This window comes from Tigriopus californicus, chromosome 12, assembly GCF_007210705.1.
Source record: "Tigriopus californicus strain San Diego chromosome 12, Tcal_SD_v2.1, whole genome shotgun sequence".
NCBI lineage: Eukaryota > Metazoa > Arthropoda > Copepoda > Harpacticoida > Harpacticidae > Tigriopus > Tigriopus californicus.
Genome location: NC_081451.1, coordinates 3,818,581 through 3,836,722, shown reverse-complemented (window position 1 = coordinate 3,836,722; position 18,142 = coordinate 3,818,581). Strand labels below are relative to the sequence as shown.

General features: G+C 37.4%; 1 protein-coding gene across 1 annotated transcript in view; it reads left to right on the top strand.

Moving 5' to 3' along the window:
- Positions 1-5,767: 5,767 nt before the first annotated feature.
- Positions 5,768-18,142, top strand: part of LOC131892194 (rho GTPase-activating protein gacZ-like) — a 15,349-nt gene continuing 2,974 nt past the window's right edge. The window contains exons 1-3 of the mRNA XM_059241979.1: positions 5,768-5,915; positions 13,556-13,635; positions 16,132-16,810. Coding sequence (XP_059097962.1) covers positions 5,768-5,915; positions 13,556-13,635; positions 16,132-16,810 — 907 coding nt within the window. The remainder of the gene's footprint in view (positions 5,916-13,555; positions 13,636-16,131; positions 16,811-18,142) is intronic.

The window sequence follows — 18,142 nt, the reverse complement described above, 5'->3', positions numbered from 1 at the left end:
AATTCATTCTTTGAAGCTCAATTACGAGTTCCATATCGAAACACTTAAATTTGTCATTTGCTATTTCTGAACAAACGAGGCATGGCATGATTTAGTGTGAAATATGAGGTCGTTCAACAAATAGCAACAAATTCAATATACATGAAAGTGAACTAGATTGCAAAAAACAACAACAAGAGCTCATTTGCTATTAGTTCAAAAACGATGGAAATTGTATACTAGGATACTATCAACTAAGAGATCTATTTGGACATCCGTGACGATATGATTAACCATAAAAAGGTACCAATTAATCAATTGCTCTTCTATTCAATTTAAAGCATCTTCAAGCACTTGAGATCAAAGTAGAGTACATCAAGTTAATCATCAATGTGCGTGTCTTTGTAATCTGGAAACAAAGTCACTCAGTCAATATTTCATTTTTGTTTCCATCACCATTCACTTGGCCCAAAAACGTGTCAAGTTTAGAGCTGATTTCTGACATAAGGTTTTGAAACATTAATTGCTGTTATTTATGAACGTGAATGAAACCTTAATAGGCCAGGAAATAGCAATTCCCTTTGAATCCAATAATAGGAACACCAATATATTTATCAAAAGGTTCGAAACATGGGAACTATGTTTAGTGTGGCACGGTGTGGATTATTATATTTTTACTTAGAAAGGTTCACACAGGGGAATCAAATTAAGCATTATCCCATTACTATAGCCTTTTTGTACACAAACAAGTTTAATTATGAAAATTGAAGGAGCACATTTATCAACTAACGAGAAGAGAGTTGATCATGGTACGAAAGAAGAATTAAGCATTCATGCGTTGATGAATTATCATTCCACATATGAATAAATGGAAAGGTATTTTTCCGGTAGTAAGATGTTGGATGCAATTTTAATGCGCCTGATCTTGGAAAATGTCTTTTTAAGTGTTGATTGTGTCCTATGTTGTAACCATGCCCGCATGCCTCTTTTCACCCAAGAAAAAAATCAATGCCACCTTCAAATTGATAACATAATGATGGGTAATTACTAATTAGGTCTAGTGGAAACGGGTAAAGACGCTCACGTTGATTTCGTCATTTGCTTGAGAAAAATGAGAACAGAGGCCGAAATTTTCTGTTCAACAAATGCTGACTTGAATTAGGCGACTTTGGAATGTCGAACGCACAAATAAAGAGGGTAATGGATCCACTGTTCCATTTGGATTTCAAGGTTGGGATATCAGACTAACGATGCATTTAAAATTCCCTTGCGAAATAACAGAGATTCAAATTTTACATGGTTTTTGAAGAGATTCTCAAACAATAACGACGATCCATGAGAATCGACTTTTCTGGATCTCCTAAAAGTCTAATAGTAATTGCCAAAAATAATGTGTGATACCATGATTTCATCACCTCGTTGATACGTTCTGAAATAAATTGTATCGTTTTCCGCCCACAACCATTTGTGGATGCAATTTTGATTTTATTCATTTTGTTTACATCCTGTCCCTCGCATTGTTGGAAAAAAAATCGCAAAAAGTGACTTTTCAATCGTCAAGTGCTGAATATAAGATTCCGCAAAGTGTTTCGATACTTTTATTTCGGTCAATGATTTGAAAGCGCAAACAAAATAACGTTCATGTAAATAGATCAAAACTGAAACATAACAGATGTTTCATTCATTGGACAAAGTATTACGCGATTGATTTAACGGTATTTTTTCTTGGCATTTGTTTCCCAATTTGAAAATGATCATTGTTGGGCATTTTCAAAGTTATCATTATCAAATAAAAATGTACATCCACACCGTGCCACACTAAACATAGTTCCCATGTTTCGAACCTTTTGATAAATATATTGGTGTTCCTATTATTGGATTCAAAGGGAATTGCTATTTCCTGGCCTATTAAGGTTTCATTCACGTTCATAAATAACAGCAATTAATGTACTGTATGCCACGTTTTATGACCCAATTGAGTGAAAGGTGGCGTATATTTCCGACTATTTAGCATCATAGATATAAGCAAATTAACGTGAGAACTACCTTATAATTAAATGATTGTTAAGGACAAATTCTTTAAGATCAAATGTGGTTTGAAACACATTAAAGAAACGAAATCCTATATCATGTGATTTGTTCATTTAGAGGACGTGCTTGTTGCTTATCAATTGTTCCATGACCAAAAAAATGTCCTTGGTGCTACCTTTGGCATCTGATTCACCCGTTAATTGTCACTCTCCAATTCTAAGTAGTTGCAAGTAGTATCAAACTTTTATGGCGACATGGCTCTAAAAAGAGCCATCATATTTTTGATTCAGGACATTTCACAAATTTTGCCCTTGGCCAAAGTGACTTGCTCGATCGTCATAATGAGACCAAAGCAAAACGCAATGCTTTTACCGCTGTAATGCATCTGGAGCGCAGGCAATTCCTACTAAATTCTCATTCTACATAGGGTCCATGAAAAAGCCATTCAATCTCATTGTGGTTACTTCCCATGCCCATCAGTAAACTGAAATCTAAGATTAAAAACACAGTTATAACTCATCTCCCAAACGGTTCAATCAATTATAGATTCATTATCGATCACAAAGTTTGGCGATCGGTGTGCAAGATTAAAGCGAAAATTGATAACAGAACAGGAACCTCCCACGGATTGATACCATTACCACTGATCTCAGATAAAAGAAAGATTCTTGCAGTTGAGGTTTTCCTTTACCGATCGTTCAAAAGACACCATAACGTCGAGCATCAAAGTGCGAAATGATTTTTTTTTGTTTTCGGTAATGATGACGCCAAAGGTGGGTGCGAGCTCGTTAATCGCTAATTCATGTGTTAAACATGATGACTTAATCATTCGCACTAACGAGTCGGGTCACTTCCCTTACATTTTGGAGCATGAACATTGAGTATATTTGTTAAAATATTGTTGAACTCTTAACTTATTGTAATGAGAAAACAAATATGGTTTGATTTTGGTTTTCCGAAGAGAAATTGATGTGGCTGAATAAACATTTGTTCAAAGCCCCTCACTCTCTTTCTGTGTTGCTTGGAAAAATCACTTTGTTTTCTGGAATGTGGATATCTAGTGCTGAAACAAGGGGATATGTAAGTTAGCTCAATCAAGTCTTGACCGCATTGAACGCAAATTCGAGTCAATTCTGGCTCAAATAGAGCCAGCTTTGGCCTTTTAAGAAGCTTAGTCCAAAACAAAGTTAACAATGTATTTGCATTTTTGAGATATTTGTCCTTCCATTTAAATTTTCCCCCAACACTACAATTTTTATTTCAATTTTCTTTGCATCCCTAGCCTTCCAAAGGCTTTACTGGTTTGCAGATTTTCCCCTATCTTGCCATTAGACGAGAAGGTATAAGCAGACTTATTAAGGGGTTCCTACCAAGTACGCATTCAAAAAATCTTGCAAGAAGAAAGAAATGCCGCTAGAAGTTTTCTAGTTTTCTTCTATGAATTACAAATTTAGCAAATTTAGTTTATTGCTTACTTTCCATCCGCTAAAAGTAGAAACAGATGACCAACGAGAAACGAAGCTAAGACGTTTGAAAACTTGAAAAGCAGAAAAAAATTGAAAAATGCCTTTAAATATGAGCAACTCTTGTAATGAGATTGCTTCACACCAAATACAAACCTGACTGAATTGACCAAAAATCTCAGGACACCTAACTTCATGGTTATTTTCCAAAAACATACACTTGTTTTATTGCTTTGATTTTTTTTCAACAAATGGAAATATATGATATCATCTTTTGAGCATCTTTTGAACAAATTCCAAAATATTTTACATTTCTTTCGTAAATTTTAGGTTTTTTCACTTTTTTATGACTGATTTTACTAACTTTTTGTCTTTTTAGTCTTTTAGTTACGTTTTTGGCTGATTTTTTCTAGCTTGTTTTTTGAACTTTTGAAGTAAGGAGTTAATGATTAGTGACGGTTGTTGACTATAAATACTCAAACTCAGATTTTTTTCGATTGCATTTAAAATGCAAATGTACCCAGAAGCCTCGAAACATAAGGTTACAGCGATCACTTTTTGAAATCTTCGCTTCTCAGGGACGTCTCCAAGATCGTCATCGGTAACAAACTACTGATTTAGAAAGTGATGAAATGGATGCCAATACGCTTAAATCTAATATTAGTAGGGAATACGTGGGCCTTGTTGATCCGGTTGCATCTTTCAAGTTGGACATGGACAAATTTTTTGATTCCCGATCAACCCTACATTCAAGGACTAGTTCGGTCTGCCAACTACTCAAATTCGTTGGTGGACCAAATATCATATAAAGATTGAATAGTGATAAAAAGATGAATTGAAACCTTTCATTTTGATAGTACTGGTGATTGAATTCCTTGTAATAATAACAATAATAATAATAATAATAACAAATATAATAATAATAATAATAATAATAATAATAATAATAATAATAATAATAATAATAATAATAATAATAATAATAATAATAATAATAATAATAATAATAATAATAATAGTTCGTCTTGACGGACGATTTAGGGACCAAATGGGCAAAAATTAAAAGGAAGAAATCTTTCAAAATGTTAAAATGAGCCATTTTAGAGCAACTGTATCATAATTGAGTGTCGAAATTGAATGACAAAGTAAGCTTTTAGGGACAACATGTCCCCAAAATTATATTTTTAATCGTTTAATAGCATCACAGTTACAAACTTGACATCTTTAATTCTGAAAAAAATCATATTGCAATCTTTCTCCTTTTAACTGTCAAGTACTTTTTGGCCATGACTTTCTTCTACAGTTCTTGCTCAAGTTCTTGTTCAAGATTGAAAATTATAAGTCATTGCGTGAAGTGAAGCGTTGATCAATCAATTTTTAGTGTTGATCATGAGGGTGAAATTCCTTGGCAAACGTCAAATCAATGAAAAGAATCATAATGGATACTTTGAGCATTCCTTTTTTTAAAGAAAAACCTTCTGGGAAAGTCTCACCTACGAACTGCTAGATTTGGCTCGTCAGTCTTTGCCTTTACCATACCTAGAGTATTTTTGATTGACATTTAAGAAAAAAATTGGTTCGGTGACAAATGAGGAAAATTAAGGGCCAACGTCAAGCATGCCATCTTGGCATAATTTTTGTCCTTCAATCTTCGTTGATTGATTATCCACTAAGCGCAAACCTCCTGAACATATTCCGACTCAAAATTCGTAAAAGAACCCCCTCCATGTAGACATCCTAGTACATAAAAAGTTAGTGGGTGAGGTGTTTTCCCACTGACATATACTATACAATATTTTGGCACCCGACAGTCAAAAGAAAGAAAATATTTTCATTGACAATTTTGCCAATTCACGAACTCTTTGTCTGCTTGGATTATGAATTTTGATTCACATGTACGTCTCAAGCATGTTGACATTGTCTTTAAACTCGATCTAAATCTGTTCACAAGAAAACGTGTCGAGCGTGTGATTTTCCTTAAATGCACACAAACCGTAGACAAGCGTGCAAGTCTTCGGATTGCCAAAACGCCCCAAGGCAATTCATAACTGCTTGTGCCTGTCTCAGCAAACTCCCGAATATCTGAACCTATTTTCGTGGCTATCCCTCCTCGTCAATCTTAAAGCCCGGAAACTTCGCTAATTGCTCAAAATCTTCAAGAAATCAGACATTCATAAATGCTTATCTGGAGACGAGCTCCAAGAGAACGTCCGATCATACTTTGGAGCGCAGACGCTTAAAAAGAGCGTGTCTCAAGCTTCCTGGCGGGCCTGAAGAAGGGAAGAAAAATCCTCATGGAATCGATGGCAGCGGGATCTTCAGTCAGTGCAAATATGAAGGGCCTCTTGAAAAGGTGTGTGATTGTGACTGTTATGTCTTCCATACCTGTTTTTGCCATGCAAGAACATTACCAAAGCTTTATACATTACAATAATCACACAGGTATGTTTGAAGTGAAGTTCTTCAAGGGATCATGCTAGCGCCCTCCCTTTTTTGTGAATTGAGAGACATTGGCTTAGAGAAACTTGCAGACGAGCTCGAAGCTCGGAAGATACGTAGGTAGTTTTGCTCACATTGCAAAACACACGAAACCCTCAGCTGATTTTTTTTTGTCAGGCCGGGATTGACCCTGGCCATACAAAACATTCTGGCTCTGCACAACTTTTGACTTGAGTTATAAGGTGCACATACGCAAAGCGTATCTCAGAGATAAAAAAGGAGGGACTTCTGAAATGACAAGCCGTTAATTCAAAACGTCAATTTCCTTGTTTCGCGGAATGCCTTTTCGGTTCATGACTGTGGCGCAATTTGTTCTACTGGTCTGTTGTAGCACCTTCAAATAATGATAATAATGTCAGGCTTAAAATGTCCATGCTTAGCAGCGGGGAGTTTTGCCGTCACAAAAATCGGTACCGGACAACTAATCAGTTGAGGGACCGCAGATGACTCGCAAGGGCAATTGGGCAAAACAAACAATAGGTAAAATGCATTTGACCTTTTAAAGTGGTTTTCAGTAGAATGATCTGTCAACTCGGATATTCAACGCAATCTTTATCATGAGAAAATGGGTGGATAGAAAAATGATAACACCAATTTAGCATCTGGGCCAGAATCCAAAAAAAATTCGGATAGCTTAAGGGCCAACTATTTACTCATGCATTTGCGTCTAGTCAAACGCTTGTTGAGTTTGCATTTCTGCATTGCTGCATTAATGTGATTGTTTAAGCCTGCTGTTGTTTTTTTACGTCAAATCAAAATTGATTGGCTTTGAGGTTGAAGGTCGTGGTTTTGACGTCGGCCATCCATGTTTGATCATGTGGTTTACGTCTTAGGCCTGCTAGGAGTTGGCATGAACCACATATCAAGCAGGTATTCCTGGTTCATCTATAGGTCACGTATCTTAAAGACGGGAGGCATGACTTCACTTGAGAAAGTTAAGCAAGGCAAATGTTGCCATATTTCTGGCTCATACTTGAGTTATGCTTCAAATCACCATTTCAACTAACCAAAATACTCATAATTCACGTTATTAAAGCGCATTGTAAAAGCGTTCTATGATGCAAATATTTTTTCAATCCAATACTCAGTGTACTTGTTTTATCAAAGGAAATGTATTGCTCAACTTTAATTGATAGGTACTCAATCTAAATTTAAAAGCGATTTGGCACTCATCTTTGCTTTGCTTAGTGTCATTAACATAGAAAAACGTCAAAAAGCTGATACTCAAAGCCGATTCGGCACAACTTTCGCCTTGATACTTTTTGAAAGTTTTCATTTCCACCATAGCTTCTTATCATTAATAAATCGATTTCTACGCCAGAAACACCGACCCAAAATAGTTGAATTACTACGAGAGGAGTAATGCATTCAGTACAAAGAAGTACTTCAAAACGCCTAGACCAATGAAAAACGGGATAATGGCCCAAGAGATCATTGGCATAAAAAAGTGGTTATCGTTTTTATGTATGAAATTTCATTAATTGCGTTTTTCAATTTTCTTCTTACATGCTTTAGTTGGAAAGTAAACAAGTCGTTTTCCGGATTTTATTGTTAATAAAAGCGATCAAGCAAGGAGTAGGCCACAATCACTGGGGATTTTGGAGTTTTACCACTAGTCATCAATGGTCTGCCAAAACTACTCGTTAACCTTGAAAGCGGCTGAAAATTCTTTAGGATCTGGGAATTCGCTAGTGTTCATTCATAAAAGCACTGTTCCATATCTTTGTCATCTGGTTAAGCGATTGAGCGGGACAATATGACTTCCTCTTTTCTTCACTACTGGGTTATATCGTGTTTGTAATCTAACTTGCAGTGATTCAAGTTGTCCTAAAAAGTAATGTACAGCGTGGCAGGAAAGTGTTGAATCCCCGAGAGTAAAAGTATTATTTTTAGCCTGTAAAAGCATTCCTTAACGTAAAACCGTATCTGCTTCAGTAAAAACTTTGTTTGCACCTTCGGTTTGACTCGGGTGGTAGTGTTTAAGACTTAAAGTTAAAAAGGGAAAATATCAATGGCCTGAAAACCTTCAAGGCCCTATAAGATGTCACTGTACTTCGAAGGATTCGATAGTACATAAAAAGGGCTTAACAACAAAAGAATCGAAACCTGAACATCAAGGCATAGCTTTTAAGTTCAATTGCAACAAGATTCTGGTTTCAATAACCAATATATTGCATCTTAGCTTGGCAATATAGACCCTCAGATTGGGATAGGGTTGAATTTCATAAGATATTCTCGATCAAAATTTTCGGGTGTGTCGCAAATTGAACTTTTTTGGCAAACTCAGAGTTGCACCTCAGATAAACTGGATTACGTTATCAAAATAAACTCTGGTCTCCCTGAAGCTGGCACCTTGTGCCCCGTTCTAGTGTTGAATTTTAGTAGGCATGAAATGGTTGTGCTCCAATTAAGTGTGCATTTGAGCCATCACTTTTGATCCCTTCATTTAATACCTTTAACACGGATAAGCAATGTTTAGGTCTTAATGCTTCCTTCCTCATCAGAGGGTGTCTTTTTGACGCGAAATCAAATAATCAGACGAGTTTGAGCGTGGCAGATGAATAGCTATCTATACTGAGATCTATGCTGTTGATCGACGAACATTTTTCAGGGTGACTGTGCGACGCACATTGCTCCTAGCTACGAAATACACTCGTTAATAGTTTTTCGCGGTTGATGAACCGCTGTAAAATGAACTGCATCCTAAACAAACCACTTTTCCCTCTAGCCTGTGCAGCATGTCCGACATCTTGGTACCTTTAGTATGTGCAGACTCATGACATGCCACTTCAACTTGGCGATCAAGGCTAACTGGAAGTCCCTGCATCTGATATCAGACTGCAATTTGGGATATTGTTTGGAAGTGCATTGAAAACACATCGTCTGTTGTTTATTACGCGCTTTACCTTACTTCTACGTAGCTCATACGAGTCGGTTAAGGGTTAGAAATTATGGGATTCTTATTTGCCAAAAATGTGTCATGAAATCAGTTAAGTACTTCCTTCTCATGCAGGGTATAAACTGAAAGGATGATCATGTATTGGGTTCCTTTTTAAATAAGGAACCAAGAGGAACAATTTTGCTGCCCGTGCTTCAGAATATTAAAGAGCAAAGTTTTAACCCCACTTCCCATTTATTGCAGCTATCCCTTTTTAATGCCAATTTTGCTTTGGGTCTTACAAGATGGTGTTCCATAAAGTTGAAAAAGCAATGGGTTTAAGGTCCTTGTGCAAAGATGATGGGAAGAGGTCAGAATTGACCAAAAAAATCGTGGTTTTGTGAAGTCAAAAAAATTGACGAAAATAATATCATACATCACGGAAGCGCTTCTTGAATGATAGATTCTCGGGCTCAAAACTGGGCAATTTATCACTTCCTCCCGGCATGAAACAATCTGAATTCCCAGGTTTGCACTTGTTCAATGGAAAATTTGGCAAAAAGGTCCAAAATGCTTTTCACACCTCTTCACCTCATTAAAAATACTAGTTAGTGCGCGAAACTAGATTGTTTCTACAAACCAGCATTGATTTAATTGTACATACAAGGTCCGCCGAAGATCTGAACCCATATTGGGGCTTTTAGTTGTCTCGTCAGTAAAAATGGAGTTGCACGTTGAGCAGAAATCAAAGAAGGTTTCAAATCAGTAATTAGTTTTCCAAAGTGTGGATGATCCAAACTGTCAAAAGCCGGTGACGAAAACTCTCTCAAATTTCTGCTCAATATTCTGCCCTTTACTCATCAATGATCTGATTGAACTGTAATTAACAGCTGCAACTTACGTCAATGTTCTGCGATTTTTTAAATTAGACACAAACAATTCATTCATACATTCCTAGGGCAGCAAATCATAGACATCAGAAAGAAGCTTGGACTCGGTTTGGGATCGAACCGGCTTCTTGCCTCTTTTTGTAGGCATATCAATTTTCGTGACATCTAGTTTCTTGTCTAAGGCTTTGAGCCCCATTGAAGTGGTAAGTGAAAAATTGTTCACGAATTGCGTATCAGATTTCAATTTCCCTTAAGGCACCTCTTTGTTCGACTAATGTAAGTGGCAAAAAAATCAAAATACCCTGATCATTTTTGCAGCCCCGGGATTTCCAAACTATTTCAGTGATACACAATAGATAAGGCGTAAATCCATGCTTCATTCTGATAACTCTGATTATATCGCCTAAGGTCACATTGATTACAAGAAGAATGAATATTTTTTGCCCTCTTTGGAGTATAGATTGCGAATTGCGGAAATTATTTGGGATAAATTATGATTGTTATTATTATTCATTACTATATTTGCACGCTCTGACAAGGCAATGGGTTGCAAATTCACACAAGATATAAAAATACGTTCTAAGAAGAGCATCGCCAAAAACCTAGAGGATTATAAATAATTGCTTATTTGCACACAAAACAAAGAGTGGAACAACTTCGTGGAAAGAAATTTCGCTTTATTTAGTTTGCACCTTGGGCCATTGCTTTTTTAAGATTGAGACCTAAGTTTTGCTTCAGAGAAAGCGAAAATACAAATAGGTTTTAATTTTGAACGATATATTTTACCGAGAAAAATGTTTTCCCGAGAATCTTTCAAACCTAGATTTTTTGGAAAATTAAATGATATTGATTGAAGTCAAGGCTTTTAACCCTTCCAATTTCTTGTTTGTCCAATGTCCTTATAACCCTTCCTTGAAATAAACGAAATTTTTGGACGAATCTACGAAAATGGTTGATTGTATTCATCCTAGAAAATGAATATGAGATCATGTATTCTGACGAATTTGCAAGATGCAAAACATGATAGATAACTCAACAGCTTAAAGGGGATGTCAAGTGAAGGAAATTCAAGGAAAAATGTGGTCCGGCACCCTGATTTTGGGCCTTTTGGAGAGAGAGAACTAAGGCAAACATTAGTCAAGGATCACCATTCGCCCATTGAATTTTCAATAATCGAGTGATTTTAAGCAAGTTGTGTTAAAAAAAACCAACAAAATGAATGTTTGGCGTAATTCGGTGAACGTACTATCAAATTGGCTCAAAACTCAATGATACTTGCTTAGGAAAGCAAGTAAAATGAAATGAATGTCAAAATTCAATGCATGCACAGTGCGGTTTGGCTGGGCATATTGTCTTTGATTTTATTCCATGGAATGACGTCAGTTGTTAATGAACAAGCCCTTTTCTTGACAAGCCCCATAACCCAGTTTTGAAACAGTTATTTTGCCGAGTAAAGTGATGACATCCTTTTTTCTGTTGCAAAAATCATTTTTTTGCATGAATTGATGCTTTTTCAAAACAGGGATCCACGTTCCAATTTCATTTCTCGACATTTCCCGACATTTCCCGGGAATAGTTCGCAAATCTTGCTCTCCCCGTGAGATAACTTTTGATCGGGAAGTTCTATTTGTGACATGCACAGTCAAGGCCTTTAAGCATTATATAACCCACTCAAAACAAGGCCAATAACTGTTATCCAAAACTCTCATAACTTCACATGAAACGAGCGTAAAAAGAACATTTCAACTGTCCCTTTGCTACATGACCTGAGGGAAAAATTGTTTGATGTCCAAAATTTTCCTATCCAAATTTGACTCTTTTTGTACGATAGCTTTGGTTGGTTTACGGTTTTCGTCCGTCTGCGCAATATGGGTCGTATCAGTGGGCCAAGCTGGCCAAGAACGATCACTGACACCTCCAAGGTGCACCTCGTAACCTTGGAAGTTAGAAGAAAGGTCCGTTTCTATTTTTGAGCAACCTTCTCATTCTCAAGCGCACTCCTAACTATCTTCCTGTGTCTGACAAGTGCCAGGGAATCTTCGGATCGGGAAAATTAATTCTCGGTCCTTGGGAAGAACTACTCAAACAGTTTTGAGGGCTTCAATGGATGATGTTGGTTGATCTTGTGCCTAGAATCTATGATCTTTCATGCAAATACCCCCACTCAATCATTCCTAGTTTTATGTTCAGTTGACGACTTTCAGAGTCAAGAACGTTACCGAATGTTCAGGAGACGCTCAGACTCGAAAATATATTTTTGACATTGTTGAAAAAGCCCTTGCAGACGGTAAAACACAAAGAAATTTTCAATCTCCAATCTAGGAGCAAAATATTATACAACTCCTATTGACCAACCGATCGAGTCAGATATTTTTGCTATGTTGGTCACGGATTATGAAGGTTTACTTTCCAACCACCAAATTAAGACTTTGCTGAACCAAAAAACATCTGTTTTTACAATGGTCTACTTAATCTCCTGAATTCTGTCAATTAAAGATGACTAAATAATTGAATCATAAAGTTACGTGTTTGCAGCTATAAGAAGCTCAAATTGCTTATTTGAACGAAAAGTATAACTATTAATATTTTTAAAATTATCCATATTACAAACCAATATAATCACTCCTTTCATTATGTTATTAATTTGTTCACGCACACATCGCACTCAATTGGTTCATGCACATTCGTTGCAGTTGTGAGTTCAATGTTAGGCAAATTGATAATTTGAATGAACCATGAAGTTTTAAAGGCACTTGTGAAACAGGAACTTTAAAAGTCTTTTTTCATCCCAATTTTTTGTTGAACTGGAGAAAAGTGCATTCGATGGCAACGGATGAGGATTGCCAAATCGTTCGATTTCCCTGAACATGAAAGTTTTCAAGCCTGACTCCATACCTGAAAACTAAAACCTCGTCATTTTCTTGATATGAATCTGCTTCATGTCTATGTCATTTTAGTTTTAATTCTTATATTTTAATAAATTGCATCCTATTGACTCTTTTGAGTAGCTGCCGTCTGATGATGTCAGTACAAATCTTGGGAGGTCATGGGGGCCCTTTTCAATACAATGGAGGAACTAAAAGACCAAGATAGAAAGCGCAATATTAGACAAAAAATCTTTTCTAAGGTTTTAAAAAGTCTTGTGGAAAAATAGAAATTTGTAAATGAAGAAAAATGAAGACAAAAATATTTCTATTTTGGATAAAAAGTGTTTGCTAAGCATGTTAATGAGTAAAACTTTGACAGTTTATAAAATGCAATGTTGCTTGAACCACTCCTTTCAGGGATAAATGAACTGGAACTCCAATTTAGTACCCTAACAAAAAACTATTGAGCCTAAAAAGTACCATCTTCCTTCCCAAATTTGATGATGACAATATCTTCCTTTCCTGCTTCAATGTCCCAATATCAATCTACCTTGTGCCTTAAATCTGTCTAAATGCTTGTGTGATTTACATCGGTATCTTAGCTTCACATATATTGTTCATAAACCCATATGCTGTATTGCTGAAAGTGGGAATGAATCTGAGGAAGGACTTGGCACTTGTGCGTCACTCCAGATGCTCCCAATCTTGACCAAGCTGTTCTGAATGAGATTTCCCTAACATACGTTGGGTTTTGGCTCAATTGCACGTTCGGAAAGAAACGGGGTCACAAAATACATCACCCAGATTGTTGACGGCCCAATGATGGGATTCGAAATTCTTTGGCTGAGGTCGAGAGAACCCCTCCGGAGTTCTTGAACTAGATTTAAGTAGTGAGATTAGTACTAGACCAGAAAAAACGATTCATCACCATTTGCAATGTCTTTTTAGGTATCACAGGTCGTTCCTTTGGCATATTCTCGGACTCGGGATTCAGTGAACGACAATTGGTGGGATCCCCAATTTTTGTGGTAAGTTATTCTTCTGGCTTCAATATATTTAGCCGTCCATATTTCTTAGCTCAGTTGAAGGTAAGTGTGTTGTTGCGTGCATTCAGGGGTGATTATGCTGTAATTACAAATTTTTTCGATGTAGGAATCTTGCCCATGCATAATAAAGTACGAGTACAATCATAGTACGACAGTTATCTTTGGACGAATGTAGACTATTGCTTCCAAGGAAGGTAACTCGTATGTGTTTTGAGAATAAATCTGCTGCTTTTGGAATTAGCAGTTGAAAACTATCACAGAGGAGGGAATTCAGACGTCTCCTTAATCTTGTTTATCCATGCTACAGCTTTGGTTTTTGATTTCTGTGCAGAAAAGAGTGTCAAAACTAAATGCATGAAATGGAGGACGAGATTACTCATTTAAGCTGGCAAGGCCAGCCAAAACTTGCTTGCCAATTGCTTTACTTTTTATTGACAATAAAAATGTATGATAGATCCCCTGAAAGTACATATTACAAATCCGACGGCAATTTCAATCTTAATTTCTAAAGAAATCGTCGTTTCTTTGACGAATTTAGAGCTTGTTTTCTTCTTCATTTTTGGGAAAGAAAGGAAAACAAACGAGTCGGCCTTGCAAGTTTTGGTACGTAACAAATTTGCATGTGAAGTCATAAGAAAGTATCCATTTATGCATAACGAGTATCATTATTTTAGAGAAAAATACTTTGATAAAAATATTGGCAAAGCAAAGTCATTAAAAGCAAGCGTCACAAAAGAGAGCACAATTGTTGAGCATAAAACAAGTAATCAAATTTAAAACCAAAAGAAATTGCTACGGGGCAAAATATTGCTGAAAAAAAAACAAGAATGAGGAATCATCGATCCTCTTCCTCTTCATGTAGTAAGAAAAATCCCATCAACCTTAAACAATAACCTCTAGCTTCAATGAGATCTTTCCAAACCAATTAAATGCTAGTGCAAATTCCGATATGTATTTGTGTCCGAATATAACGGTACTTTATCATTCTATTTCTTAAACTCTGTACTCTGCAATCTAAAGACCTCTGTCGTCCAGAACAATGCTAGGAACGTGAGAGAGGCACATCATGTTGAACGATTTTTCCTTTTGATTTCGGACAAGCTAATTTCTGGCCTGAAGGCAAGTGATCAGATGTGTCTGACAAATGATACCACTAATCCGAAATCCGATGTGTTTGTGAGGAAAGACATTGAATGAAAAGATTTCACCAATATGTCCTCTTTTCATTTCCCGAGTCTGAAATAGCCTGGCACTAGAAACAAGGCGTGAGCATACGGCGTCATTCACTTACGATAGCGTTCAATTAGGACGAGTACCTAATTGATATGAGGTGACGTGTGAAATGGCAAGCACATTGAACCACATTGGCGAAAAGCTTGGAAAGACTGACGCTGAGATAAGGGGAAGCTTCTTCTTCTTCTTCTTCTTGTTCAGAGTTTGATTGCATCATAGCGCCATTTTACATCTAAACGCACCCTGAGGCCTTTTTTAAATTCAGAAGTGATCATTATCTACATTTCAAGATAATCTGCTATTGGCGGCAAAGTACGTTGGGTAGGTACTCTGACAATGGCAGACGTCGGGGATGATTTGGCTGTCAGAGGTCGCGTGGGTGAAGAGTACCTAGAAACCCAGGATGACCCAATGGTCAGCTGGCAAACCCCCCGGGCTTGGGAATTGTTTGAGTTGAAAAAAAAGCTAGAATGCCGACTTAAACAACCTGGACATTAAGTAGCCGGTTCAAACGTCAAACCTGTTAAAAAAGTGACATATTTGGAGATTGTGTACCTACAACTTCCCAAATCTAAAGATCTTCCCCAAATCTGACCAACCTGGTGAAAAAGCTAACAAATCGCTTGGATTTATCAGTGCCCATACGAAACTCTCCATCAATGTAATTTTCAAGTGGCCTTGGAGAGAAGAGTTTGATTAATAAACGAGAAAAGGAGTGGAATGCAAAGGTCGGTGCTTGCACAAGGATGGTTCATAATTCAATTGGTTTGGAGACCTCAATGGAGGCAAGCGCTTTCGTTCTACCCGTATCTGCAATTCTACTCCATGCACCTCTGCGCTTTGTTGGGACATCTCCTCTCTAGTTCATCCTGGTGTCCAACCTCAGAATGTGATCTCGATAAAAATTTGCATGCCTAAAACATTATAGAAACGAAAGAAATTCAAGGCCTACTTCGCAATGATTAGGAGCAACTTATCTAGAAACTATGATGTGATCTATTAAACAGTTACTAAGTTATATGGGATTGAACGGGATTTCGGAATGCTTTTTGAAAATATGTTCGTATCTTGCAAGGAGTTGGACGTTCAAAAATTGCTTTAGGTGTCAAACACATTTGTGCAAATTTTCTTTTGCTCTTCCAACTCTTCCAAGTCTTTTGTGCCTTCATTTTGTTCATAACAAACGGCATTTTTAAAACCTTGTCAGCAGCTAATGGTTAAGTCCAATTTCTCCTTTCGTTTTAGCTTGGACTAGTGGCCACTCTAATATCAACCTTGTTTGCCATGGTGGTTTCCAATATAGTCAATGCCAACAACGGGTCCCTTTTTCCTCAAGCCGCTGAACCTCAGTCAAATCCTTCACCACCAGCACCACCATCAATTGTCATACGACCAGCATCATTGCAGGTATCCTCCTCCGGAGTGGTCGTCTCTGGGCCTTCCTCAACTCAAACCCAAACAGTTATTGCCCCAGACTCAAACAATATGAACAATGGAGGTCCAAGCCCTCCAAGTGACCCAGACAACATGAACAATGGAAATCCAAGCCCTCCAAGTGATCAAGATAACATGAACAATGGAGATCCAAGCCCTCCAAGTGACCCAGACAACATGAACAATGGAGATCCAAGCCCTCCAAGTGACCAAGATAACATGAACAATGGAGATCCAAGCCCTCCAAGTGATTTAGATAACATGAACAATGGAGATCCAAGCCCTCCAAGTGACCCAGATAACATGAACAATGGAGATCCAAGCCCTCCAAGTGACCCAGATAACATGAACAATGGAGATCCAAGCCCTCCAAGTGACCCAGACAACATGAACAATGGAGATCCAAGCCCTCCAGATGATTCGGGTGGCATGGATATGGAAGATCCAAACAACCAGGAGGAACAGGATACTATGGATATGGAAGATCCAGGTAATTCAAAATGGTTTTCAATATTATGAAAACTGAGGCCCCAATGGCCACAGATGTTCCACAAATCCTCTATAGTTAGCATTTTTCTGTTCAGTTTCTCCAAGAAAGTCACCCTAACGTTTTGGTGGTTTCTGATTTTGGGTAGGCTTTTTCATGGCCTGAGCAATTTGATAAGGCCGGTGGTTGGTTTGGATTAATCAGATCTCAACCCTTGTTTCTAGTTTTGAACTATTGGTCAAAATGCAATTACAGAATGTGATGCAACACAGCTTAGGAAGCGAATGTTGGGCCAATTATGCGTTACTTACATTTACTCCAGTCGGCTCTAAACACATCCAACAAAAGCAACCCCGAAACATAGGTTGGGGGTAACATAAGAACCAGGGCTCGCAAAAAGAAATATTTTTTAGGGCCAAATAATAACTAAAAATATTGAAAATACCAAATAATTTATTTTCACAGGAAAAAAGTTATGAAACGCAAAGATACAAGCCTGTTTAAAAACAAAAAAGCCACATAAAAAGAAATCCTTATAAGAGAGAGGTCCCCGGTTCGAATCTCCGCCCCCGACCTTTCTCAAGGAAATTTTTAGACGCTAACCCTGCCCACAGACGGAGAACCAAACTGATACGGACCCGACACCGCCTATCGGAAAAAGTATAAGGACGATGTGATGGCTGCCTTCGCTGGCCGGGCGAGGCTCATCCCTCCAGCCCTTGCACCCAAATACAAAAAAAATCATTATTTCAAAATCTTTAAATCCAAAAGGTCTTGAAGCTGTCTCCTAACTTGGACCCCCAAATTAATACCCTAAACCATACAGGTTTCTAGGACAAATTTCGTTCCTCTGGGTGCTTTATTTGAACTATCTCGCAGGTTGAAGAAATCAGGGCTAAAATGCAAACGTTTTCATATTTGCTCTTTTGCGTGTTAAGTATTGAGGTTCTATTTGTATTTTTAGGAAAAGCTTGAGATTTGGCCAAAAAGGCAAGTAGGAATAATGTTACAATTAGAGAACAATCACTATAGTGCAAGAAACCAAGAAGATTGGGACAATGCAGTACGCAGTATTTAAAGGAGGTGCAAAGGGTATCTTTTAGAATACATCTTCAAAAGTATCCATGAGATTTTTACTCAACCAGAATTCAGAATCAATTGTAATGAATGTTTCAACACCACCACCCCAACCACACACGCAAACATGCACTTTTTCTCATCAAAATTAGAGGATCTGAGAAAACATTTGGCCTGCCAAATAGTCCCAAAAAAAACTAAAATCAATGACATCCCCATGGACCTACCGAGTCTACTAAGGTTTCTTCGGGAACCAAC